This window comes from Eulemur rufifrons, chromosome 7 (genome assembly GCF_041146395.1).
Source record: "Eulemur rufifrons isolate Redbay chromosome 7, OSU_ERuf_1, whole genome shotgun sequence".
Lineage (NCBI taxonomy): Eukaryota > Metazoa > Chordata > Mammalia > Primates > Lemuridae > Eulemur > Eulemur rufifrons.
The window spans coordinates 203,766,748-203,794,627 of NC_090989.1; the positions used below are offsets into that span (position 1 = coordinate 203,766,748).

A 27,880-nucleotide genomic window follows, 5' to 3' on the forward strand; every position below is an offset into this window, starting at 1 on the left:
TGCTCAAGGTCAGGAGTTCGAGACCAGCCTGAGCGAGACCCCGTCTCTACTAAAAATAGAAAGACATTATATGGACAACTAAAAATCTATATAGAAAAAATTAGCCGGGCATGGTGGTGCATGCCTGTAGTCCCAGCTACTCGGGAGGCTGAGGCAGTAGGATCGCTTAAGCCGAGGAGTCTGAGGTTGCTGTGAGCTAAGCAGACGCCACGGCACTCACTCTAGCCTGGGCAACAAAGTGAGACTCTGTCTCAAAAAAAAAAAAAAAAAAAAAAAAAAAAAAAAAGAAAGAAAGTTCGTCCTCCAGCGTTGTCAGTCATTTTAAAAGTGGGCGCAGAGTTTTCTGGGAAATGTAGTCTTGACTTGGTCTGGTTCCCCGCGCGGCACTCTGGGAAGGGGCTACTGCCTCCTTCTGCGCCTGCGCAGCCATAGCCCAGCCTGCTCATTTGGCTTCTCGTTCTCAGGGGGAGCGGCTTGGAAACCTCGGGATCTGGTTGGAAAGCGGAGGGTCCGGACCTGGGGTGAGAGTGCGAGGGATCAGGCTGGAGGAGGGGCGCTTGTGCTCGGGAGGGGCAGCGGGAAGTTCCTGGGATTCCTGCCCCGAAGCGCCAGTGAATGCGACAGGGCAGGCTCTCGGCTGGCCGGGGGAAGGCCGGTGGGGAAGGGACCCCGACCCCGCGGGCTTCGGGGCGCGGTTGGGGCTGAGCGCTGGTCAGGAGCAAGTGCCCCGTGCTGGCCCTGGTATGCAGACCGGGAGCCCGGCCTAGCCGGCGGCCGGAGGGGAAAGCTTGTTTGTAAAAGTTGACAATGAACGTGCCTGAAAGCGCGGGCGGTGGGTCTGAGGCTAGACCGCGAGCTCTGCAGCCAGAGAGACACCGGTAAATTGCAGCTCTATTGCCTGTAAGCAGGGGCGAGGGAAGGAACCTGGGTAAGAGTCTGGTTTCTCATCTAAAATGAGGGTATTAATAACTACATGGGTAAGTCATCACCTGTAAAGCAAATTGCCAGGTGCAGGTTACTAAGCCCTGAGTGACAGCTGCTGTTTATATTTAGTAGACACTTTTTTCTATTCACTGGGTGGCTTACGTAAACCTCACAACCACTCTATGAGGTCGACGTAACCATTTGGATCAAAAATAACGACTGAGGCTCCCGTTGGTGGAGCGATGTGCTCAGGTCACAAGCTGGTTGGTGGTGAGGGAGCTCAGATTCAAGGGCAGTTGTGCATTATTTCCGGTCTCAGGCATTGTCTAATATCACCCATGCCTAAAACTAGCATTGCAGCCTTCACAGCACTTCGCAGAGTGACATATCCCCAAACACACAAGGATATAATGGGAGATCCATATAGATGGAACCTCTGCGTGTGTCGTATGTATTTTGGGATTTCTGGTGTCTCTGCAGCTCCCTTGGTTCAGCAAGTTCCTGGCCCCTTCTGCACTGTGAGGCTGTGTGTCTTTTTAAGTCTAATAATGAATTCTAAGAGTCAGGTTTTTGCCTGTGAAATGACTTTGTTTTTCAGGTCCAGGTCCCAGCTCCTTGAACAAGGCAGCCTTGTGAGGTAGGAAACAGGGTGCTGCTGAACAGGAGTTTTACTTGGAAGAGAGCACTTGTCTGGCCTAGACCTCTCTCCAGAGCTTTAGAGCAGAGGCAAAAGAGTCCAGAAAGGAGCAGATACTGGATTTGTATGGTCAGAAGCAGTTCCTGATCCTTGTGCCCAGAATGAGCCAGACTTGGTGGTGACACCACCTCCAGAAGCCACTGGGTGACAATGGGAGGTCCAGCTCTGAGAAGAGCAAGGTGTGCTGGGGAGGCCCAGCAGCAGGCTGCTCAGGAAAGGCCACGTCATTGCTGAGCTTGTGAAGGGAGATCTGGGGGTCAGGGGTAACCAGGTAGAGGGTGGAAATCCTGTTCCAGTGATCCCAAAATAGCCTCCAGTCCCTTTGTTCTCCACTCTTTACAGATGCTCCACTGCTGTCACACATGTGGCACTGAAGACTTCATCCTGACCTCACAGAATCCCAGAATGAGGATACATGAAGGGTTTTCTAAGGTTATCTACTTCTAACTCTTTTGAAAGCTTTAAAGACATTCGACGTGAAAGGCTCAGTGACTTTCCAGGGGCATATGATTTATGAAAGAGCCAGGAGGAAAACAGTGCAGTTCACTCTCACAGGTGAATTACCAAAAGCATCTTATCAAAAGAGCCTTTTGAGAAATACATCCAATTTGAAACAAACATTTAAAAATCCTTGCCTTAAAGCATCTCATCTCTCTTACAAGGCTCTCTGTGGATTACCAAGGGATAAACAATATTCCTAAGAAAAATACATAAATGATGCACACTGAGTATTTTTCTGCTAAGTTTATTTTAATGAAAGAATAGGGTCTTATCCTTTGGTGTACTTTAATCCTGCTACTTTTCTATTGTTTTTATTTCTTTATGTGAGTTAGAAGGACATGCATTATTGTTAAATCAGTTGAGAAAAGTTTATATTCATTCAGTAAAAAAGGTTTAATATCCATAATCATTTCAGAGTTATAGAGAGACAGGTGGTACCACCTCCGCATGGTCCTTCTCATGCCTTTTCAAGGCCTATAGGACCCTATTCCCATAGAGAGGCCGCTCCCCAAGTGGGTTGCTGTGAGGCAGGCCAGACCTCATGACCTGGTCCTCTTTCTGTACCCCCCAGCTGAGCCTTCACAGTTCTCTGCAGTCTCCCAAGAACCACAGAAAATGAACACATCTCAGGTGAGCTCTTTATTCATTCCCCACTTTGTATTGTTACGGATTTATGAGGTTTGGAAGGGTCCGTGCATTAAATGGAAAAGGAAAAATAGAAATAGAGCAAGTCATTCTTGAGGGAAAATAACACAGTTTTACCTTGAACTCATGTTTGCTCTCAGCTTTTGATAAATAACCATTGTCAGGGTAAGTCGGTTCTTTCTAGTTACCAGTTTGCTAAGATTTCATGTCATGAATGTGCACTGAATTATATTGAATACCTTTCGTTTACTGAAATAAAGCTATAGCCATTTCCTTTTATCTAGGAACATTGTGAATAATTCAATCAATTTTCTAATATTAACTTGAATTTCTGTATAGACCCTAGTTGCTAATAAGCGTGGTAAATTTCTTCTTACATATTTTCCTGGGGCTTTTTGCTAATATTTTATTTAGGATTTCTATTTCTGTATTCACAAGCTGGATTAGACTATACTTTCTTGTTTTCCTATCCAATTATGGTATCATGGTTATAGTCTCAAAAGGAAATGGGTACTTTCAATGCTCTTTTTTTTCTTTTCTAATAATTTAGAAAAATGAGAAAATTGTTTTATATAGATTTTTGTGAAATTCACATATAAATTTTGACCTTGTGAAGAAGACTTTTTTTGTGAAGATTTTGATTACTGAATCAATTTATTAATCAATTTATCATAAGTTTGTACTGGATTTGTATTTTCTCTTAATATAATTTTTTATTACATTTTCATAGAATATTGTTCATTTACATTTTTAAGTGTATTTTCATGAGCTTGTTGATAGTATTCTCTTAGGATTTCAAAGTCTGTATTTCCTCTGCTATAGCAATAATTTTTTTTTGATTGGCTTTTAAATTTAATTTTAGTATAAAAACTGCTGACCAAAAATGGTCAAAATATATTCTAGTTGGCCCAATTTGAAACCTAGACTCATAATTTTAGGGTCTGAGGGTCGTAGCTTTTTGTGCTGGCAGCATAGTCTAAATATTGGGAGCAGATCAACATATTCCTGCCATATTTGTGCCGTCCACTTTTGCACACGCATCTGTCAGCACTGTTTGGTGAAAAGAATGTACTATCTCCATTGGATTGCCTTGACACCTCTGTTAGACATTAACTGGATGTATATGTGGGTCCGTTTCTGGACTCTCTTTGCTTCAAGTGATCTATGTTTATCTTTTTGCTAATACCACACTGCCTTGATGAGTGTCTCTTAACAGTAAGTCTCAAAATCAGGTCATGGGAGTCTTCTGACTTTGTTCTTTGAGGAATGTAAGTTTGAGTTAATCAAAATTTACATAATTCATCACAGAGTAAAGGAGAGAAATCATATGATTATATGATTACATGTAGTAAATGAATTTGAAAAAATTTAATACCTATTAATGAACTCTTAAGGTACTAAGAATAGAAAGGCTCTTTCTTAATTTGATAAATAGTATCTTTAAAAACCTACTGTAATATAATTTCATATGGAAGGGTTCTCTTGAGATTGAAAATATTGGAAATTTTAACCAGTAGTACTGGTTACAGAAAGAAAGGAAAGAGAAAGAAGGAAAAAGTACAAGGATTAGAAAGGAAGAAATAAAACTCTCATTTCTTAGAGATGACATGATTGCATATATAGAAAATCCAGAAGAATTTACAGATAAATTATTAGAATTAATGTTAGCAATTAGCTGTATACAAGATCAGTATAAAATATGGAAATATATCTGTATCCCATCAATGAACAATCATAAAATGAAAGTTTATATTTTGACATCATCTATCGAAGGATCATCAAACTCTAAATACAAGAATAGCCTATGCTTCTCCCAGAGCTCCTGAAGCATTTTTCTTGACCTTACGTCGAGAGTGCTTCTCGTGAAGATTTCCTGCAGATGTCTGCAGAACAGGCACAGTATGAAGCCCTCCCAAGGATTTTCAGTTATTTACTCTCCCCATGGCACACTTTGTTTCTAAGTGTGATTCATTTGAGCTGTGGACTTCTCTCTGGGGCTCTCTTCAGCACCCGGCTTCTTCTGCCCACTCTATGTTTGTGTTAGATTGTGGGCAACATTGCCAAGTTTTTGTTATCTAATACTATCTTACCCTCTGTCTTCCAGAATTTGTGCAGATTTTCCAGCTTCTGCTGGGATGCATCCTTGTATTCTTCCTTTGTCATACATTTGTAGTGGGTTTTGTATTTTAGCTAAGTGTGTTTTTGAAGGCAAGTGATACAAATGTGTGTGCTCAGTCTATTGTCTTGAACTAGAGGAATCATTTATGTTTGCAATTCTCTCTTTTCTTAATTTTCAGTTGTCCAATCTCTCTGATTTCTCTTTCCATCATTTAGAAATTCTTTCTCAGCCTTTATGCCCTATTCTTTTTCTGCTTACCTCTTATTAATAAATATTACTATTTCCTTGAATGCCTTACATAGTACTTTTCTCTCCCCAGTTTCTATGTCCTTTCTGAGCCAGCTCTTTTTCTGTTAAGACCTCAGTTACCATTTTCATGACTAATGTCTCCTAGATTCTTATTTTCATTTTAGACCTTCCTTCTCTGTTCCAAAATCATGTGACCAAAGGTGGAGGAATTGGGTAAGTCTGTTATGTTCCACAAGTATTTTGAGTACAAATGAAGAACATCTGCCTCACTACAACCCTCTGCCCAATCTCTTACTCTTATTCATTTTTCCAGTTTCTATACGTATATGATATCAGCACCAACTCAGTTGGTACGTAGCATCTGTGTATATAGCTGCACAAGAAAATAATGAACAGATTTTATTTCCTATAAAGAGTATCTTCCCTTTCTTTGTTGTTTTTCCTTAATATAGATCATCTCTTAATTTGGATCTTTTGTTTTGCTGTTTAAGTCTACTATTCACATAAAGCAATGGTTCCTAACTGGAGGTGATTTTGCTCCCCTGGAGACATTTGACAATGTTGTTATTTTTAATTATCACAACTGGGGATGCTACTGGCATCTAATGGGTAGAAGACAGGGATACCACTAAATGCCCTAAAATGCACAGGATAGTCCGTCCCAAAAATTCATAATCTGCTCCACAGTCAGTAGTGCCAAGCTAAAGAAACCCTGCTTCTGAAATATAAATCTGGTTGTGTGGAATACCTCTCGGGCTTACACGTATCTCTTCATTGGTTCCCCATCACCTCAGCAGAGATCTCCAGGTTGTGGTGTATGTGCTACAGAGTACTCAGCATAATCCGTTGATGTATGAGAAATGTATACAGGAATCCAATTTATAATAATTGTACTTACAAAAATAAGGCACTAAGTTTCCTCAGTATATTAAGTTACAGTGTATGTATATAATTAGTTTAAAAATAAATATAAACAAATCAGAACATGAGAATATTTGTGCCAATTATGTATTCCCAAAGAATAAGACAGAATTAGAGCCACGTTAGGCATTCTTGATAGCATTTTGTTTTAAACTCTCAACAATAAACGAGTGAGTTTCCAAAAGTATTTTTCTATTCCTGATTTTAAACCCTCAGATTAATCAGAAATGTGCCATTACAGGCATCAGTGTCATTGGAGGACGTGACTGTGGAATTCACCCGGGAGGAGTGGCAGCAGATGGGCCCTGCTCAGAGGACCCTGTACAGAGATGTGACGCTGGAGAACTACAGCCACCTCGTCTCAGTGGGTGAGCAGACCGTACCATGTGACTCCCTCTACAGTGCAATTCTGTTTTTTCTTTTTTCTTTTTTTCATGTTAATCACTTTTATTGAGGTGTACTTAACAGAAAATAAAATTCAGCACGTTTTAGTATACAAGTCAGTGAGTTTTGAAAAATGCGTACAGTTGATTACCACCATCCAATCATGATTTCTGTCACCCCCAAAATATTCCATGTAGCCCTTTGCTGTGAGTCTCCCTCCCTCACACCTACCCCTTGAACCCTAGGACCTATTGATCTGCTTTCTATTGCAATAATTTTACCCTTTCTCAGACTTCATATAAATGGAATCGTAGAGTATATACTGTCTTTTGTCTGGCTTCTTTTCTTTAGCATATGCTTTTGAGACTCATGCATGTGTTTATGTGTATCAGCAGCTTATTATTTTTATCCTAAGTTAGTGTTCCTTTGTGTGCATATACCACAATTTGTTGTCCTTTATCAGTTGGTCGACGTATGAGGTTTTTTTTCCAGTTTGGGCCTATTATGAATAAAGCTGCTATGAACATTCACATACATGTCTTTGTGTCAACATATTTTCATTTCTCTTGTGTGAATATCTAGGAGTGGGCTTGCAGGGTCTTCTGGTAAGTAAGTTTGTATGTAACTTCATAAGAAACTACCAAATGTTTCCAAACTGGCTCTACTGTTTTTCATGCCCATAGCAATATATTTGAGTTCCTATTGCTCTTTGATTACTGATATTTGGTAAGTCTTATTATTTTTGACCATTTTAGTTGGTGTCTAGTTGTATCTTACTGGATTTTAATTTGCATTTCCCTGGTGACTAATAATGTTGAACCTTTTTTTCATGTGCTTTTTAGCCATTCATAAATCTTCATTAAGTGTCTGATCAAATCTTTAGCCAATTTTTTGTTTAGTTTTAAGGGGTTTTTGTCTTATTGTTGCATTGAAGAAATTCAGGTCTTTATTAGATATATGTCTTACAAACTTTTTGTTGTTGTATCCTTTCCTGGCGTTGGTATCAAGGTGATATTGGCGTCGTAGAATGCGTTGGGGAGGATACCATCCTTCTCAGTGTTGTGCAATAATTTCTACAATATAGGTATGAGTTCTTTGTAAGTTTGGTGAAATTCAGGTGTGAACCCATCTGGTCCAGGACTTTTTTTGTTGTTAGAAGATGTTTAATTGCTGCTTCAATTTCTGTGCTTGGTATCGGTCTGTTCAGGAATTCTATTTCTTCGTGCTTGAGGCTAGGAAGGTTGTGTGTTTCTAAGTATTTGTCCATTTCCTCCATGTTTGTAGTTTTGGGGCATATAGATTTTTATAGTATTCAAAGATAATGTTTTGTATTTTTGTGATGTCTGTAGTTACCTCTCCTTTTTCATTTCTAGTTGAGTTTATTAGAGTCCTTTCCTTTCTAGTTCTTGTCCGTCTAGCAAGAGGGCTGTCAATTTTGTTTACCTTTTCGAAAAACCAACTTTTGGTTTTGTTAATCTTCTGTATAGTTCTTTTGTTCTCAATTTCATTTAGTTCTGCTCTGAACTTAGTTATTTCTTTTCTTCTGCTAGGTTTAGAATTAATTTGCTCTTCCTTTTCCAGCTCCTTGAGACAGTTTATTATTTTGTTGATTTGTGAGCTTTCTGTCTTTTGGATGTGAGCATTTAATGCTATTAGTTTTCCTCTCAGGAATACTTTTGCAGTATCTCACAGATTTTGATAACTTGTGTCCCCCTTATCATTTAGTTCAAAGAATCTTTTGATTTCCATCTGGATCCCTTCCCTGACCCAATAGTCATTCAGCAATAGATTGTTTAATTTCCATGACCTCATGAAGTGGTGAGTGTTTCTGTTGGAATTGATGTCTGATTTTATACCACTGTGATCTGAGAAGATAACATAGTATAATTTCTATTTTTTAAAATTTGTTGAGATCTTATTTGTGGCCTAGGATGTGATTGATTTTAGAGAAAATTCCATGAGCTGATGAGAATATATATTTTGCTTTATTTGAGTGGAATGTTCTGGAGATGTCTGTTAGACCCATGTGTTCTAGAGCTCTGTTTAAGTCCACTGTTCTTTGCTTATTTTCTACTAGGAGGATCTGTCTAGTTCAGTCAGTGGGGTGTTGAATTCCCAAGCTACTATGGCATTACTGTTTATCATGTTATTTGGATCAAACAGCGTTTGCTTTATGTATCTGGGTGCTCCTGTGTTGGGTACATAAATATTAAGAATTGTTAATTCTTCTTGTTGGATTTTTCCTTTCACTGTTATATAGTGACCATCTTTGTCTTTCTTTACTTTTGGTATTTTAAAGTTTATATTATCTGATGCAAGAATAGCTACCCCTGCTTTCTTTTGGCTTCCGTTTGCCTGGAAGTTTATTTTCCAACCCTTGACCTTGAGTATGAAACCTTCTTTTTGAGTTAGATGTGTTTCCTGGAGACAGCAGACACTTGGCTTGTGATTTTTTTTATCCACTCAGCCAGTCTGTGTCTCTTCAGTGGACAATTCAAGCCATTCACATTTATTGAGAGAATTGATATTTGGGGTAAATTTCTGTTCATGTTGTTGGATAAATTCTTACTGTTTTGTTTTACCTCTTGAGCCATTGTGGAATCCAGGTTCTGGACTGTTAACTCTTGAGTGATTTTACTTTGGTGGGTGTCTATTGTGCCATTCAGTGTATAAGGCAGGTCTGAGTGCTTCCTGCAGGTCAGATCTGGTCTTCGCAGATTCCATCAGTGATTGCTTGTTTAGGAAGGTCTTCATTTCTCCCTCATGGATGAAGCTTAGTTTTGCCAGGTAAAGAATTCTAGGTTGGCCAATTATTCTGTTTTAGAAGATTGAGGATGAGTCCCTGGTTCCTTCTGGCTTGTAAGGTTTCAGTTGAGAAGTCTGAAATTAGTCTGATAGGTTTTCCTTTGTAGGTTATCTGCTGTTTTTGTCTCACTGCTCGAAGCATTGCCTCTTCCTTGTTTACTTTGGCGAGCCTAATAACTATGTGATGTGGTGATTGCCTTTTCACATTGAGTCTCCCAGGAGTTCTATGTGCTAGTTAGTACCTGGATATCTAGATTTCTGGGCAGGCCAGGCAGGTTTTCCTCCAGTATTCCAAGAAACAGATTTTCCAGCCCTTGTGTATTTTCTTCTTCTCTCTCTGGGATGCCTATAATTCTTATTTTTTTTTTTATTTATTTTTTTTTTTGAGACAAGAGTCTCACTCTGTTGCCCGGGCTAGAGTGAGTGCCGTGGCGTCAGCCTAGCTCACAGCAACCTCAAACTCCTGGGCTTAAGCGATCCTACTGCCTCAGCCTCCCGAGTAGCTGGGACTACAGGCATGAGCCACCATGCCCAGCTAATTTTTTTTGTATATATATATTTTAGTTGTCCATATAATTTCTTTCTATTTTTAGTAGAGACGGGGTCTCACTCTTGCTCAGGCTGGTCTCGAACTCCTGACCTCGAGCGATCCACCCGCCTCGGCCTCCCAGAGTGCTAGGATTACAGGTGTGAGCCACCGCGCCCAGCCTAATTCTTATATTTGGTTTCTTTACAGAATCCTACATTTCTTGTATGTTTTTCCCTTGTTTGTCTCTTACTCTTGTGTTCTTATTCTTCATCTGGTTTGTTTAGCCATAGGCATTATCTTCAAGCTCTGAGATTCTTTCCTCTGCGTGATCCATCCTATTCTTAAGGTTTTCCATTGTATTTTGTAGTTCCTTGAATGCCTTTTTCATTTCCAGTATTTGTTTGGTTCTTCCGTAATATTTCAATTTCTTTAGAGAATTTTTCATTTATTTCCTGTATTGTTCCTGTACTCATAACCACAGTGGCTAGGGCTAGCACTGGAGGGTGACCAATCAGGATTTGGCAGATGCTGGTGGCGGTGGGGGCGCTGAATCAACAGGCTGCCAGCTGTCACCTCTGTATAACTGTCCCGCAGTCTCTCATCTGCTTATCAGAGGGTCCTGCTCTTTCTGTCCCACCCTGAGCCAGCCGAATGGTCAGCGGTTTCCAGGGGCAGAGCCCCCTTTTCTGCGTTCACCTTATTTTTTCTGGTCCCACTGACACGGTCATAGGAAATAATCACTCGGACCAGTCCCTCCCCAACCCAGTGCGGTCCTAGCACAGAGCACTGCGGAGTTCAGAATGTTTCCACTATTGGCTATTGTCTCCTCTCCATAGAGCCTGTCATCTCGTGCCATGACTTTGCACCAACTTTAGGCACGTCCCTGTCTGAGTGGGTGTGGAGGTCTGTGGGGGAGCCGGACATCCTCCTATGGGTCAGATCACACTGTTGGCTGGCCGGGCTGGCACGGCCATCCTGCGCTCTGTGCCTTATGGTATATCTCATACTCTCCAGTCTTTGCCATCGTATCTCCCATTCACCTTTTTTTTTTTTTTTTGCTGCACTGTGCGTCCCATACTATTTCTCTGCAGATCCACCACGCTGTTCTTATGGGGGAGTGATCCACTCGTGTGTAGCCGTCTGAGTTCTTAACCTCCTTCTCTGGGAGCAGAGAGCCAGGAGGTCACCACTAATCCACCATTTTTTCCTCCTAAATTTAATTTCTTTGATAGTTATAGGGCTATTCAAATTATCTGTTTCTATTGTACGAATTGTGATATTTTTACTTTTCTAGTAATTAGTCCATTTTTTCTAAGTTGTCAGGTTTATATGTGTAGAGTTGTTTATACTATTGCCTTATCATTTTGATGTCTTTTGGATCAGTGTTTATATCCATTTTATTCTTTATATTAGTAATTTCTATGTTCTGTTTTTTTAGTTGTTAGTCTTGCTAGAGGTTTCTCAATGTTATTGTTCTTTTCAGTCAACCATCTTTTTCTATCATTGATTTTTCTCTTTTGTTTTTGTTTTTAATTTCATTGATTTCTACTCTTTTTTCTTCTCCTTATGTTAGGTTTATTGTGCTTTTCTTTTTATAGTTTTTTAATGTGAGATCATAGACTATTGATTTCAGACTTCCCTCTTTTCTAATGTAAGCATTTAGTGCTATAAATTTGTCTCTCAGCACTGCTTTGGCTGTATCATATAAATTGCAGGTCACTAAGACAAATCTCTGATATTTTCTAATAGTTCTCCTTCTCTGAACCCTGGTTTGTACAGTACATGATTGAGAAGAAATGCAGTTAAAACTTAGCAACTATTTATTAGTATCTACTGTTTAGTGTCTTCCTGTGCAGTTTTTAACTTATTTAATGGCACATGCTTAATTTTCATAGGGTGATTTGAATAGTTTCTGAGGTCAAGAAAAGTTTTCTAGAAAATATTTGTGACATTTGTTAAAGCTGGGTGAAGGATACATCAGGGGGTGGTTCACTAAGCTATCCTTTTTACTTTTTTGATGAAAATTTTCAAACTCAAAAAGATCAGTGATACTTGAGAAAAGCTTTAAGGAAAGTCTAGGAATAAGTTAAATAAGGAAATATAAACATTCCATGCAGAAAAAAGAACAAGTATGAAGACCTTGGTAGAAGAGAAAGAAGTGAGCACAGGGTCAGAACAAAGATTCAGTACATCTGGAACAAAGAGAGCAAGAGGGAATGTGGTACGAGATGTGGCGGAGGACCAAGATAATCTATATTCTTGAGGCCATATTTTGAAGTTTTTAAGCAATGAGTAGCCATTGAGGGTTTTAAGTAAAACAGTAATACAATCAGAACTGCCTTTCAGAAATGTAATTTTTGGCACTAAAAAGAATTAGATGCATTATGTTTTATCCAGAAATGTCATCTCTAGGAATACCTGCACATACACAAAATGATACATGCACAAGGGTTATTCACTGAAGCATTATTTGTAATAGCAGTGCATTATCAACAACCCAAATGTTCATCATTGACTAGTTAACTAAACTTGGGTTAAATCTACACACAAATGAAGACTATGCAACCATAGTATGGGCAATAGCTTATATACAAATAAGGGGTGATAGGTAGTATATGTTAAGTCAAAAAGAGAGAAAGCAGAATGGTGTGCATAGAAAGCTATCTTTTGAGTAAGAAAGAAAGATGGACAGGAATATATGCAATTGTTTATATTTACAAAAATGAAACACTAGAATAAAAATCAGAAAGTAATAAAAATAGTGTTTCGGGAAAATCCCCGGACAGTATAGAAAAACTGCCCCCCCCACCCCCTAACTGAGAGGGAGCAGAGAGACCAAAGAATGACTCAAACAAGGCCAGCTTGTTGAGTTAGATGAGTTTATTAGAGGTTACTTACACAGGGCATTCACTCCTTGCACAGGAGTTCCCTGCACATTGAGTTTTCTGGACACTCACTCCTGGGCGGCGCAGAAGTTCTTCAGAGAGTAAAAACTGCACTGCAGCGCCTACCCATGGTTGGTGGCCTTAAATCTCCCCCCAGCCAGTAATGCAGAGCTCTTATACTGTATCATCATGTGTTCACATTGAAACAAATCAAGCATGTGCAATACAATCCTCATGAGCCTTCATACAACCCATGTTATGTTTATGATCTAATTCTCCACTAGGTGGAGACTTTAGTAATCCAATGGTTAAGAGTATTGTAGGTTAGCTAAAGCAGTCAGGGCTGGTTGACATCAGTTGTCTCTGTCTCAAGAAAGTGCTGAGGCACATCTGCTATGCCTGGTAACTATCTTTTGGCATCTGTTTACTTTGTAACAATTTTGTTGAGCACTCAAAGGTAGCACAGCACAATGTTCCTCTTTGTGTGGTGGGGAACTTGTATTTTTCCCTCAAGTGGAAACAGGAAAGGAATGAGTGTTGGAGACAGGAATGGAAGTGAGACTTCAAATATACCGTTTTATACAGTTTTGATTTTTGAACTACATACATGTTTTGCATATTGAAAAATCACACGAAATTTAAAAGGCAATCCTTAAATGTGAAAATTCTGGAGACTGATGGTTCCAGATAAGATTGATTACAGATATGTCTCCCTGTTCCTCAAGTACAGCTAAAATCACTAGACAATATTTATAAAACACACATAAGAAGACTTTGAACAGTGGAGAGAAGGAAACAGACCAGCTAGGGACCTCAGAACCCAAGAAATGACATCTTATTTCCTCAGCTTTATTTTTGCCTAACACATTTGGGCCTGGGTGCTGGAAAAAACCAGCAACCCAGAAACACCAATGGGCACAGATTTAAAAATCCCAAGTAAAGCCTGCTTCCTCTAAGGAACAGGAAAGGGACAGTTGAGAAAGACAGAAAATTTTAGACAGCTGCCCTACTCTAGCTAAACATTGTGGGAAAAACTACAGCCCTCTCCTGTCAACAAAGGCCGACTTCCACCCTTGTCCTATAGTATCCAAGTTATCCACCTCTCCAGTGGAGTGATTTCATATGAGGCCTAGTGAGCCAGGACTTTCACTATGAACTGACAGTAAAAAGTTGCCCAGATCCCTACCCCACGGTGTCCAGCAGCAGAGGCTAAGTGGAGAACTTGGATTTCCAACCTCACCTGGCAGTCAAAAACTGTCTTTTTTAGCTGCCATGGTATCAAAGGGGGCCTACTATAACAGAAGATAAAGATGACCCGTAATACATAGAATGTCTAGTGTACAATTGAAAATTATAACAGTAATAATGTGTGGGGTCATTATAACATGAATAAGTGAATTGAATAACAGCAGTGCCACAAGGGATGACAAGGGTCACAGGTAATAATCTGTTATAGGATGCCTACAATACCTGTGAAGTGGATATAGTTATTGTTAGGTGAATGGTGATTCCTAGACTCAGTACAAGCCTAGATAAGTGGTGAAAGAGTGCCCCAGATGAGACTGAATCTGCAAAGACTTGGAGACATAGTTGTGGGGTTTTGGGGGGGGCCAGCATTTGGTTTTGTTTGCTTGGTTGGTTTGGGGGACCGAGCCTTATAGACTTGTGGGACACCATCAGGCTGATCAATGTACGCATTTTGGGAGTTCCAGAAGGAGGAGAGAATGGAACAGATAGTTACTTGAAGAAATAATAGCTAAAAACTTTCCAAATTTAATAAAAGACATGAATCTACAAATCTAACATGTTGAATGAATTCCAAGTATGATAAACCTACTGAGATGCAAACTGAGCCACACAATCAAACTGTCAAAACACAAACATGAAAAGGAAATCTCGAAGGCAGCAAGAGAGGTGACACCTCACATACAAAGAAGTCTCAATAAAATTAGCAGCAGAATCCTTGGAGACCAGAAGGCAGTGTATTGATATATTTAAAGTGCTAAAAGGAAAAAAATATATATCAAGAGACAATTCTATTTCTAGTAAAACTATCCTTCAAAAAATGAGAAATTAAGACTCTTCTGAGGAAGTTCATTACTCCTAGAGCTGCCATATAAGGAATGCTAAAGGGAGTCTTTCAGGTTGAAAGGAAAGGATGCTAGATAATAACTTGAAGCCACTTGAAGATATAAAGCTCTCTGGTAAAGACAAATACATGAGCAAATACAAAAGCCACCACTGTAATTTTGTAACTCCACTTTTTCTTTTCTACAAAATTTAACAGATAGATGTATAAAAATAATTATGAATCTATGTTACTGATCTCACAATGTATACAGATATAATTTGTGACATCTATAACATAAGGGCAGGGGACAAAGCTGTATAAGAATAGAGTTTTCATATGTGATTGAAGGTAGGTTGGTACCAACTCAAATTAGATTGTTATAACTTTAGGTTATTGTTTTGAATAAAATTTTTCAAGTTTCTCTCAGCTGGTAGCTACTGCCTCCAGCAGCCTCCAGGGCCTGGACAAAAGAGCACCAGCAAGGGATCCACCTGCATGAATCCTTGTGGGGTGGCAGCTTCACCATCAGGGGTTGGAATGCAGGCATGGCTTCAAAGACACAACCACAATGTGAAAGTTTAAGAATTTTTAGTACTTATAGATTCCAGGTTACACAGCACACCTGGAGGCCACACACACAGGTCAAGGAGCTCAGGCAGAGAGATAAGAAAGGAGAGTGTGGCACGTAGCAATATATATAAGGGAATAGGGTGTGGGTCACTTGAAGTTCATGGGCAAATGCTAAGTGATCCCTTTAAAAGAAATGGCAGGAAAGTGGGTGCCCAATCTAAGTGGGAGAAATGCCTGTAAGGTTTTATCTCTGACCACTGGCTTGAACCATTTGGGTGTGGTGTAGAACTGGAAACTGAGCCAACAGTGACTGAGCTTTGCCTCTGGCAAGAGAAAGCTAAACCTGAATTCATAAATGGATGCTGAGGCAACATAAATTGTAAGTATTCACTACAGATGTTATAGGTAATCTCCATGATAGCCACAAAGAAAATCTATAAGCTATATAGGAAAGAATATGAGAAGGCAATCAAAACTACAGAAAAATAACTAAACACAAAAGAAGGCAGTAATGGAGGAAATGAGGAAAAAGAATCTATAAGACATACAGAAAACCAATAGCAAAATGGATGCAGTCTTCCTTTATTAGTAATTACTTTAAATATAAATGGATTGAATTTCCCAATCAAAAAGCAGAGATTGGCAGAATGAATTTTTAAACCATGATCCAATTCTATACTGTCTATAAAGACTTAATTTAGATCTACAGGTTTAGATACAAACAGGTTAAAAGTAAAGAGGTAGAAAAAGATATTCTATGTAAACAGTAACCCAAGAGAAGCAGAGGTCCTTATACTAACATCAGAGGAAATAGACTTTAAGTCAAAAACTGTTACAAAGAGACAAAAAAAGGACATCATGTATTGATAAAAGGGTAAATTCGCCAACAAGGCACACCATTATAAACATATATGTGCCAAACATCAGAGCCTCAAAATATATGAAACAAACAGTGACAGAGTTAAAGGGAGAAATAGACAGCATTACAATAATAGTTGGATATTTTAATATCCCACTTTCAACAATGGATAGAAGAACCCGACAGAAGATCAGTAAGGAAATAGAAGACTTGAACACTATAAATCAATTAAACCCAACAGGCATATTCAGAAGACTCCATCCAACTATAGCAGAATACACATTTTTCTCGAGTGCACATGGATCATTCCCCATAATAGACCATTTGGTAGACTACAAAATAAGCCTTAATAAATTTTAAAAAATTAAAATCATACAAAGTATCTTTTCCAATCATAATTAATGAAGCTAAAAATGAATAACAGAAAGAAAATTGGAAATGTCACAAATATGTGGAAAATAACACACTTTTAAACAACCAGTGGGTCAAGAAGAAATTAGGAAGAAAATTAGAAAATACCTTGAGAGAAATGAAAATTAAAACATAATATGCCAAACCTTACGGGATGCAGTGAAAGCAATATTAAGGTAGAAATTTATAATTGTAAATGTATACATTGAAAAAGAAGAAAGATCTCAAATCAAAACATAAGTTTACATCTTAATAAGCTAGAGAAAGAAGAGCAAACTAAAATTAAAGGTAGCAAAAGGAAGCAAATCATATTAAATAGAGATTAGATATGAGATAAAAAATAGGGAAACAGTAGAAAGCATTAATTAAACCAAATTTCTTTGAAAAGATCAACAAAATTAACAAATGTTTAACTAGATCAGCTAATAAAGAAAAGACCCAAAAAAGTAAAATCAGAAATGAAAGTGGGGGATGGTATTACCAACTCCACAGAAATAAAAATGATAAGAGAATACTGTGAATGATAAATAAAATAACCTAGATTAAAGGGACAAATTTCTTAGAAATGTATCTACCAAAACTGAATCATGAAGAAATAGAAAATTCAAATAGACCTGTTAGTAGTTTCTAGTACCATTCTCTAATAAAAGGAACTGGGATTGCTTGGAAAAATGGTTGATTCTAGGGCAGAGGTGGGGAATGTACAGGATGAATATGGAGTGTCTTATAGAGTCAAAAAGTAGGGACATGCTATCAATAATAAAAAAAAAAAATCCCATAACCAAAATTATGTCTGTTTTATGTTGCTATAACAGAATACCTGAGGCTGGGTAATTTATAAAGGAAAGAAGTTAATTTGGCTCGCAATTCTGGTGGCTGCTTCTGGTGAGAGCCTCATGCTACTTCAACTCGTGGTGCAAAGTGGAAGGAGAGTGGGCCTGTGCAAACAGATTACATGGTGAGGGAGGAAGCAAGAGTGAGAAACTGAAGAATCCAGACTCTCTTCAATAGCCCACTATCACAGGAAGTAATCTATTCCTGTGAGAGTGAGAATTCATTCCCAAGGGAGGGCATTAATCTATTCATGAAGGATATGCCCGCATGACCCAAACACCTCCCACTAGGTTCTACCTTTCAGTATCACCACATTGGGGATCAAATTTTAACATGACTTTTGGCAGGGACAAACCACATCGAAACCATAGCATTCTGCCCCTGGCTCCCCAAAACTCATGTCCTTCTTACATGCAAAATATAATCATTCCATCATCATTCCAAATCTTAATTTGTTCCAGCACCAACTTAAAAGTCCAAAATTCAGCTATGAGACTATAAAATAAAAAATTATTTACTTCTAAGATACAATGATGGAACAGGCATAAATTTCAAAACTCAGCAGGATAGACATTAAACCTTAAAGCTCCAGAATAAGCTCCTTTGACTCCTTGTCCCACACCCTGGGCACACTGGTGTGAGGGATGGGCTCCTAAGGCCTCATGCAGCTCTGCCCTCATGGATTTGCAGGGCCCAGCACACATGGTTGATCTCACAAGTTGGAGTTGAATGCCTGCAGCTTTTCTAGATGCATGCTATTGGTGGCGCTACAATTCTGGGGTCCCAGAGGTGACCCCACTCCTGCAGTTCCACCTGGCATTCCCCTACTCTGCAGTAGATCTGATCCTACATTTCTACTCAGCATTGTCATAGTAGATGCTCTCTGCAGTTGCTCCACCCCTACAAGAAGTCTGCTGGGATTGCAGGCTTTACCATACAGCCCTTGAAATCTCAATGGAGGAAGCCACACCTCCGTAGCCCTTGCATTCTGTATGCCTGCAGAATTAACATCACATGGATGCCAGAGCTTACTGCTTGTGCCCTTTGGAGTGATGGCACAAGTCTCACCTAGGGCCACTTGAGCTATGGCTACTTCAGTTGGAGCAGCAGGGATGCAGGGAGCAGCATTTCAAAGTGCTACAAAGCAGCAATATCTCAGGTCTGTCCTCTGAACCCATTCTGTCCTCCTAGGCCTCTGGGCCTGTGACAGAAGGGGTGGCCTTGAAGATCTTTGAAATGCTTTCAGGGCCTTTTCTCCATTGTTTTGACTATTAGCACCTGGCTTTATTTTTAATCTATGCTGATCTCTTTAGCAAGCAGTTGCTCAGCCACATCCTTGGAGTTCTTTTCTAAAAATGCTCTTTCATCCTCTACTACAAAGCCAGGCTATGGATTTTCCAAATCCCTATACTCTGTTTCCCTTTTAATTATAAATTCCACCTTTATATCATCTCTTTGCTGTTATAACTTATGATAAGCCGTTAAAAGTAACCACACAGCTTCATGAGCTCTTTGATGCTTAGAAATTTCTTCTGCCAGATATACTAGTTCATCACCCTTAAGTTCTGCCTCCCATTAAGCCATAAGGCATGGACACAATGCAGCCAGATTGTTTGCTACTATGTAAGGATGGCCTGTTTTCTGATTTCCAATACCTGGTTCCTCATTTCCTTCTGAGACCTCAATCAGATTGGCCCCTGCTGTCCATATTTCTATCCATATTTTGGTGGACAACCACTTAACCAATCTCTAAGAAGTTCCAAGTTTTCCCTTGTCTTTTTGTCGTCTTATAAGCCTTTGCCATAATCATCGTTAATGCTCTGTTCATGGCAATACTTTTTCTATCCTACTTCTGCAAATTCTTCCAGCTATTATCCATTACCCAATTCCATGTTTGCTTCCACGTTTTCCCAGGTATTGGTATAGGAACATCTCAATCCTTGGTACCAATTTTCTATCTTAGTCCATTTTTTTTGTTACAGAACACCTGACACTAGGTAATTTATAAAGAAAAGAAATTTATTTGGCTCACAATTCTGGTAGCTGCAAAGTTCAAGATTGGGCAGCTTCATCTGGTAAGGGCATCATGCTGCTTCAACTCATGGTGTAAAGCAGAAGGGGAGTGACCATGTGCCAAGAGACCACATGACAAGACAGGAAGCAAGAGTGAGAAACTGAGGAAGCCAGACTGTCTTCAGCAACCAGTTCTTGCAGGAACTAACCCATTCCCATGAGAGCAAGAATTTACCCCTATGGGAGGGCTTTAATCTATTCATGAGGGATATGCTTCCATGACTCAAATACCTCCCACTAGACCTCTCCTCCCAACACCACCACTTTGGGGATCAAATTTTAACATGAGTTTTGGCGGGGACAAACCACATCCAAACCGTAGCGGGGGTATGTCAAAGAGGAGTCAACTGAAATATCTCCCAGTAGCCAAAGTTGTAACAGTTTGAGCAATAAAATAAATGACATAGTATTGATTTATAACCCAATGTGCAAAATACCCATGAGTCCATACTGATATATTTAATAAATAAGTGATTAAATAAATAGGAGAGAACAGAAAAATCTCCCCAACAGAAGAATTCCTAATAATTTATATAGTACTCCCCCTTCAAGGAGGTGGAGCAGAATTCTCCACCCCTTTAGCGGGCTGTGCCTGGTGACTTTCTCCTAAAGAGTACAGTGTGCACTGGCAGAAAAAGGAGTTACTTTTTAGTGGAGAACTGTGACATACACTACTTCAGCCAGGTAATCAAGGTTAATAACACCAGTGATAAGTTCATTGATAGCATGAACCCTGGATATGTGGTAAGAATGGCAGACACTTTACCTCTGTGGTCTTTTCTCCCCAAGATACATAACCCCACTTTAGCTGTGAGAAAAACATCAGACAAACTGAACTGAAGGATATTCTACAATGTCCTTTAAACTGTCAGGGTTATCAAAAACAAAGCAAGACACAGTTTAGAGGAGACCAAGGAGACATGAAGACTAAACATAATGTGGATGGAGTTGTGGAACAGAAAAAAGACATTGGATAAAAATATAAGGAAGTCTGAATAGCATATGGACCAAACTTGGCATGGTAATTTAAGATGTTAATAGTGGGGGAAATTGGGTTCCAGGTATATAGGAATTCTCATTTCTAACCTTGCAACTTTTCTATAACTCTAAAGCTATTCTAAAATAAAATCTATATTTTAAAAAAATCAATGCATGGGCACAGCAGCAAAATGGAGAGGACAGAGGAAAGAATCACTGAACTTTATGACAGAACAATAAAAATAACTCAGTCTTTACAAAGGAAAAACAACAAAAACAACAACAACAAAACTAGACTCTATAAAAATGAAAAGAGCCTTAGGGGACTGGGATACTACAACAAAATCTCTAACATTTGTGTCATTGGAGCCCCAGAAGAAAAGGCCAAAAATGAAAAAAAAAAATAAAATAATGGTTAAAATGTTTGCAAATGTGGCAAGGGACATAAGCCTACAGATTCAAGAAACTGAGCAAATTCCATACAGCATATACTTCAAACCACAAAGCATAGTATGAATCTTATGACAACTAAAAACAACAACAAAAAATATCTTAAAAACAGCAAGAAGAAAACAATATCTTACATATAGGGGAAAAACAATTGGAATGACAGCAAATTTCTCACCAGAAATTACGGAGGGCAAGTTTTTCAAGTGCTGAAAGAAAAGAATTGTGAATACAACTCTATCCAGTGAAAATATCTGTTGGAAATGAAAAGAAAATTAAGATATTTTGAGATGAAGGAAAACTAAGAATTTATTGCCAGCATACCTACCATGAAAGAATGGCTAAAAGAAGTTCTTGGAACAGATAGGAAATGATGAAAGGATTCCTGGAGCATCAGGAAGGGAGAAAAAATTCCTCCTGAGTTTTCTCACTTTTGTTTGATGGTTGAAGGAAAAATTACAACATTATGTCTGATGTGGTTCTCAATGTTTATAGAGGGAATTTTTAAGATCATCATTTTATAAATAGGGAGCAAATAAGAGCCTTAATGAATCCCTTTATCTTTACGTTTCACCTGAACTGGTAAAATGTTGATACCAGTGGACTGTGGTAAGTAACATATGTATAAGTTATTACATAGAGTAACCACTAAAAAATCTATGTAAAGTGGATACACTCAAAAACACTGTAGTAACACGAAAATAAGTAAAAAATAGAATTCTAAAATAAAAATTCAAGAGACCCACAGGGAAACAGGAAAAATGAAAAACAGAGGGAACAAAGAAAAAACAAACAAAATGGCACACTAAAGCCCTAACATATCAATAATTGCATTAAATGGTCTAAATACACCAAAAATTTACCCAACTATATGCTGTCTACAAGAAATTCACTTTAAAAATAATAGCTAGATTGAAAGTACATGAGTAGAAGAAGATACCATGGTACATTAATCATAAGAAAGCAGGATTGGCTATATTATTAGCTAATAATATAAAGTAGACTTCAAAGCAAAGAAAATTACCAGTAATTGAGTGAAATGACATAAGGACAAAGGGGTCAGTTTGCCAAAAAGAAATAGCAATTCTAAATCCTAAATACTACAGTGTTCCAAGAGTCACATCTTATGTAACTATAGTGTGATATTAGTATCAGGAACTTGACATTGGTACAACAGTGTATAGTTCTATGTCATTTATCACATGTATAGGTTTATGTAGCCACCAGCATGATCAAGACAACAGACTTATTCAGTTACCACAAAGAGTTTTGTTCTGCCCTTTTATAGTTAAAGTTGCCCCAACTCCCCTTACTATCCTTACCCTGGAACCACTAATTTCATAAGCAATTATTTCTTCTAATACTTTTTATCCCCTTCCTCTTCTCCTCTTCTTCTGAGACTCCTATGACACAAATGTTAGATACTGTATTGTAGTCTCACAGGTCCCTATGGCTTTAGCCTGTTTTCTCTTTGTTGTTCAGATTGGGTCATTTCTACTCTTCTATCTTTAAGTTCATGGAATCTTTCCTCTGTCCTCTCCATTTTTTTCTGTTGAACCCATCAACTGAGTATTTATTTTTCAACTCTAAAATATCCACTTTATAATTTTCTATCTTCTATTTCTTTGCTGAGACTTTCTATTTTTTGTTTCAGTCGTGGTTACTATTGCTTGTTTAAAATTCATGTGATGGCTGATTTTAAATCCCTGTCAGATATTTTTACTTCTGTGCCATCTCACTGTTGGCATCTGTTGATTGACTTTGCTCACTCAGTTGAAATTTAGTTCTTGGTATGACAAATGACTTTGGATTGAACCCATACATTTTGTAAATTATAAGATCTGGATCTTACTTAAATCTTCTGATGTAGCAGCTATTCTCTGAAACTAGTGTGGCAGGAGAAGAGGGGTGCTGCCTCATTTCCAAAAGGTGGACTGAAAGTCTAGGTTTCCCACTCAGCCTCTGTTGACATCTGGAGGGAGGGGATTGTAATTACTGCTTAATGGTCATTGGCAGTTCAGGATCCCCACTGAGCCTTTGCTGATACCACCCTGCACAGTAGGTTCAGGAGTACTGTCTTACAACTCCCCCTGTGGCTTCTACTGACACTGTGAGGGCAGGGGACTTTGTCACTGCCTGGCATAGAAGAAAGTCTCAACCCTGGCGGAGGACATAGGGTGCTTCCTTACAGCCTGGTGAGGACCGACATTTAAGTTCCACACTCAGCCTTTCATGGCAGGTGTGGGGATGGAGAATGCATTTTTTTATGTGGTGTTTGGCTGCAGTAAGAACAGTTATTGTCTAAAAGTTTTCAGTATTGTTAGGCTGCATCTTTCCTGGACCTTTGGCTGGAGAGAGCAAGCTTTGGGTTGGTTTTGTTTGTTTGTTTATTTGACTTGTTTTTCTTCCCATATGTGCACACATTGGTGTTGCTTGTTGCCAGCTTCTAATTTGGCCAAAGAGAAGACACAGGGAACTCATCATCGTCATTCCTTGGGTCCTGAGGTCCTTAGCCAATCCGCTGTTTTCTCTCCACATTTCAGTGTCTTATGTTTTCTAATATATAATGTCCAGAGTTTTTAACAGTACTTACTAGGAAAAAAAGGAAAAGTACCTCTACTCCATATTTCCAGTAAAAAGTATTGTGAGGTTTTAAAAAAAATTTTTTTAAGAGAAAAGGTCTTACTATGTTGCCCAGGCTGGACTTGAACTCCTGAGCTCAAGCAATCCTCTTACCTCAGCCTCCCAAGTATCTGGGACTATAGGCATGTGCCTGGCAGAAAGTGTTTTTTTAATTTTAAATTTTTGGATTTTTAAAAAAATTCTTACTATCATTGATTTCTATTTTAATTCTTGTTTAGAGAACAAGGTCTTAATTCTTTTTAAGTTTATTTAAACTCATTTTGGAATTCAGCCTATGATTTATCCTGGTTAAATGTTTCATATGTATTTGAAAACAATATGTTTTCTTTTTGGATCAGTGTTCCATAAATGGGAGTTAGGTCATGTTTGTTGATAATATGGTTAAAGTCTTCTATACTTATTTTTAATCTACTTATATATATTATTGAGAAAGGGGTATTACTGTCCACCTATAATTGTGGATTTGGTTATTCTTCCAGTTTCATCAGAATTTACTTCATCTATTTCAAAGTAGTATTATGAGATGGAAAAACATTTAGGATTATTATGTCCATTTAATAAATTATTCCCTTTATCATTATACAGTATTTATCTCTTTTTTGAATTTTACTTTGATACCAATATAGCCACTGAGACATTTTAAAATTACATGTACATAGTATTTTTTTATTCCTTTTACTTAATATTTTGTGTTTTTATTATGGATTCAAAATGGATTTCCTGTAGACATTATGTAGTTGTTGCTATGGTCTAAATGTTTTTTTGTCCTTCCAAAATCCATATGTTGAAATCTTAACCCCCAAGCTATAATAGTGTTAGGAGATGGGGCCTTTGGGAGGTGATTAGATCATGAGGGTGGAGCCCTCATAAATGGGATTAATGCCCATATGATAGAGGACCAAGGGAGATCACTCCTCCTTTAGCCATGTGAGGACACAGCTAGAAGTGAACAGTCTACAACCTAGAATAGGGTCTAGACTGGAACCTGACCATGCTGGGATCCTGATCTTGGATTTACTGGCCTCTAGAACTATGAGAGATAAATTCCTATTATTTATTAAGCACCCAGTTTATAATATTTTGTTATAACAGCCTCAGCAGACTAAGAGAGAAAGTAGACTAACACAGGTCTTGTTTTTATATCCAATCTGTCAATCTCTGCCTTTTAATTGCAGTGATTAGACCATTTAGGTTTATTGTTATTATTGATATAGCTGGGTTTAAATCTAACATTTGGCTGCTTGCTATCAATTTTTCCTATCTGTTCTTTTTTTTCCTTTGTTCCATTTTTTCTTGCCTTATTTAGATTGGGTATTTTTAATGATTCCATTTTATCTACATTATTGGCTTATTAGCTATGCCTCTTATGTATGGATGTAGTTGTTGTACCATTTACAATAATATATCATTAACTTGTCACAGTATACCTTGAAATAATAATTTATTAGTTCATATAGAAGAATTGTATAATTTCTATATTTTATCTTCCATCTTTTATGCTGTTATATGTGTTACTTAGATTTTATATTATAAACCCCATAATATGTTGTTTTAAAAGATAATTTACCATGTAAAAAAATGAATTCCAAAAATGAGGAAAGTATGTTTTGCTTTTATCCTCTTCTGTCCAGTTTATGGTACTGTTTATTTCTATAAATTTCTTTGCATAAGTCAAAATTTCTATGGTACCATTTTCTCCTATTTGAAAAATTTCTTAACTTTTTTTATAATACCCATAAGTTGGTAATAAATTCTTTTAGCTTTTGTTTGAAACATCTTATCTGTGCTAAGTATAGCATTTTAGGTTGATTTTTATTTTTTTAGTACTTAAAAGTGTTATTTCATTATCTTCTGGCTTGTATAATTTCTGACAAGAAGTCAGCTTTAATTTTTATCTTTGTTCCTCTGTAAATATTAAACCTTTTTCTGTCTAAGATTTTCTCTTTTTGAGTGGTTTTCAGCAGTTTCATTGTAACAAACCTTGGTGTGGTTTTCATTATGTTTCTTCTCCTTGGCATTCATTTAGTTTCTTGGATCTGAAAGTTTATACACATCATCAAAATTGGAATATCTGGCCATTATTTCTTCAGATTTTTTTTTTTATTCCTCTCCTTTTTTTCTTCTGGAATGTTGACTATGCATGTGTTAGACTACTTGACACCATCCCACAGGTCATAGATTACTCTGTTTATTATTTTCCAGTCTTAATTCACTATGGGTTTCTTTCATAGTTTTATTGCTGTTTTTTAAAGTTTTAATCTTTGTCATTTGTGATGTGTTGTCTGTATGCTTGTTAATCCTATCCAGTGTGTTCTTGTTTGTTGTTTGGTGGCTTTGTTTTCTCATTTCAGATCTTGTATTTTTTATATCTAAAATTTCAATTTGGAACTTTTATAATAACTTCCCTTCTTTTCTCATCATGTTCATGTTTTTTTTTCTCGAACATGTAGAGTATAACTGCTGGTCTAATGGGCTTGTTAGTTATATCATATGTGTCATTTCTTATTCTGTTGCTGATCAGTTTCTCTCCTTGACAAGAGTCATATTGCTGTTTCTATTCATACCTAGTAATTTTTGGTTGGGTGCTGGATATTGTGAATTTTACATTGCTAGGTGCTAGGTTTTGTTGTATTATTTTAAATATTTTGGAGTCTTTTTGGGGATGTAGTTAAAGTTACTTGAAATTAGTTTGATACTTTCAAGGTTTATATTAAGCTTTTTTATGTTGGATTCAGAGCTCACTTTAGTCTAGAACTAATTTGGCCCCTCTACTAAGGCAGTACCCTTGTGTTTGTTCTACCCAATTGGTCATGAATTAGGTTTTTCTCTCCTGGCTGGTGGTAACATAAACTTCCTACCTCCATGTATGTTTTGGTGATTTTTTCAGCCTATTCTTTTTCACTGGTCTTTCTCTAACCACAAGTGGCTTTCTTACATGCTTATACAAGTCAGTACTCAGGAGAACCTTCTGCCAGTCTCTAAGACTGTATCAGTGCAGCTCTTTCTTCTCGTATTTCTTACCCCCACAAATTCTAGTTGTCAAGGTTTCCTTAAACATCAGTTTTGTCACCTCTACATACTGAGTCTGCCATCTCTGTTTTGGTGGTCTCTTTTTATGCTGTGGGTTGGAAACTCGGCAGTAACCTGTGATAATCATAGGGCTCGCCTCATTTGTTTCCCTATTTTTAAGGATCCCTATCTGCACTGTCTGTTGTCTAAAGTCTAATTACAATTTCATATATTTTGTATGGTTTTTTAGATGTCTGATTTGAGGGGCAAATCAGTTCCTTTTACTCTATTATGGCCAGATATGGAAGTCCTCATGAAATCTCTTGTTTGAAACCCAAAACATTGACTGTTTTAGAATTTAATGTAATTTAGGCTTGCAATTCAAGAGTTCAAGGACATTGATCATTTGTGACTATGAGAAAATGTTTTTTGTTGTCACTTCTCCCTCCAAAAAGTTCCAGTGAGATGAGCTACCTTAATGTGCCCCTTTCTTTTCTTCTTTCTTTCTTTTTTTTTGCCTGATTTGTCTTATTTAAAAAAAAAAATGTTGCAAACATGGCTGATAATTCTTTCTCCTCCACCAATCTTACTGTATTCCATTCATTTTCCTTCCTTCTAGGAAATAACCAATAACCTGGATTTTATATGTATTCTTCTGTTTAGTAATTTTATACTTTTATCAGCTATAAATGATTTGGCTGTGTATTTTTTAATCACTCTACTGGTTTGTAAATTACACCTTCTGTTGCTATGCTTTTAGTAGTTACCTTACATTTTTAACTTGTATATTTGTAATGTGTCCCTTTCTAAGCCGTACTTTCCTTCACGTTCAGAAACAGCACAATCTATGCAGCTAAGTAAAATCCTAAATTATTTTCCACTTACAGGATACTGCTTTACAAAACCAGAACTGATCTTCACATTGGAACAAGGAGCAGATCCATGGTTATTAGAGAAAGAGAAAGAATTTTTAAGCAGGAGCTCCCCAGGTAAGTTATTGAATACTGGCAGAAGGTTCATTGATTCACTAGGGGTTTTCACACAGCTCAGCATATAGTCAGATTCAGGACTAAAATTTATTCAGTGAAAGGATATAAAGCAAATCAGGAAAGAAAAAAGGCACATGAGGCAAAGTTTAGAGGAAACCAGGCACAATCTTCTGAGTTCATACGTACACAGTTCCCTAAGCAATGAATTGTGACAAAACATGTGAAATGTTGTCTACCTGGAAAGTTCATTAGAGACTAAGTCCCTAGGGTTTTTATTGTGGGCTATTCACGTACTCATCCTGTCTAGCACATACCAAAATTCCACACTTTCCGGTAG

General features: G+C 37.8%; 1 protein-coding gene across 2 annotated transcripts in view; it reads left to right on the top strand.

Moving 5' to 3' along the window:
* Nucleotides 1–476: 476 nt before the first annotated feature.
* Nucleotides 477–27,880, top strand: part of LOC138387139 (zinc finger protein 782-like) — a 33,127-nt gene continuing 5,723 nt past the window's right edge. The window contains exons 1-5 of one of the 2 annotated variants that reach the window (XM_069474046.1): nt 477–521; nt 1,964–2,053; nt 2,694–2,752; nt 6,298–6,424; nt 27,442–27,543. In XM_069474046.1, coding sequence (XP_069330147.1) covers nt 2,738–2,752; nt 6,298–6,424; nt 27,442–27,543 — 244 coding nt within the window. In that variant the 5' untranslated portion in view covers nt 477–521; nt 1,964–2,053; nt 2,694–2,737. Of the gene's footprint in view, nt 522–1,330; nt 1,562–1,963; nt 2,177–2,693; nt 2,753–6,297; nt 6,425–27,441; nt 27,544–27,880 lie in introns of those variants that run through there. The other variant, XM_069474045.1, reaches the window with a different exon arrangement.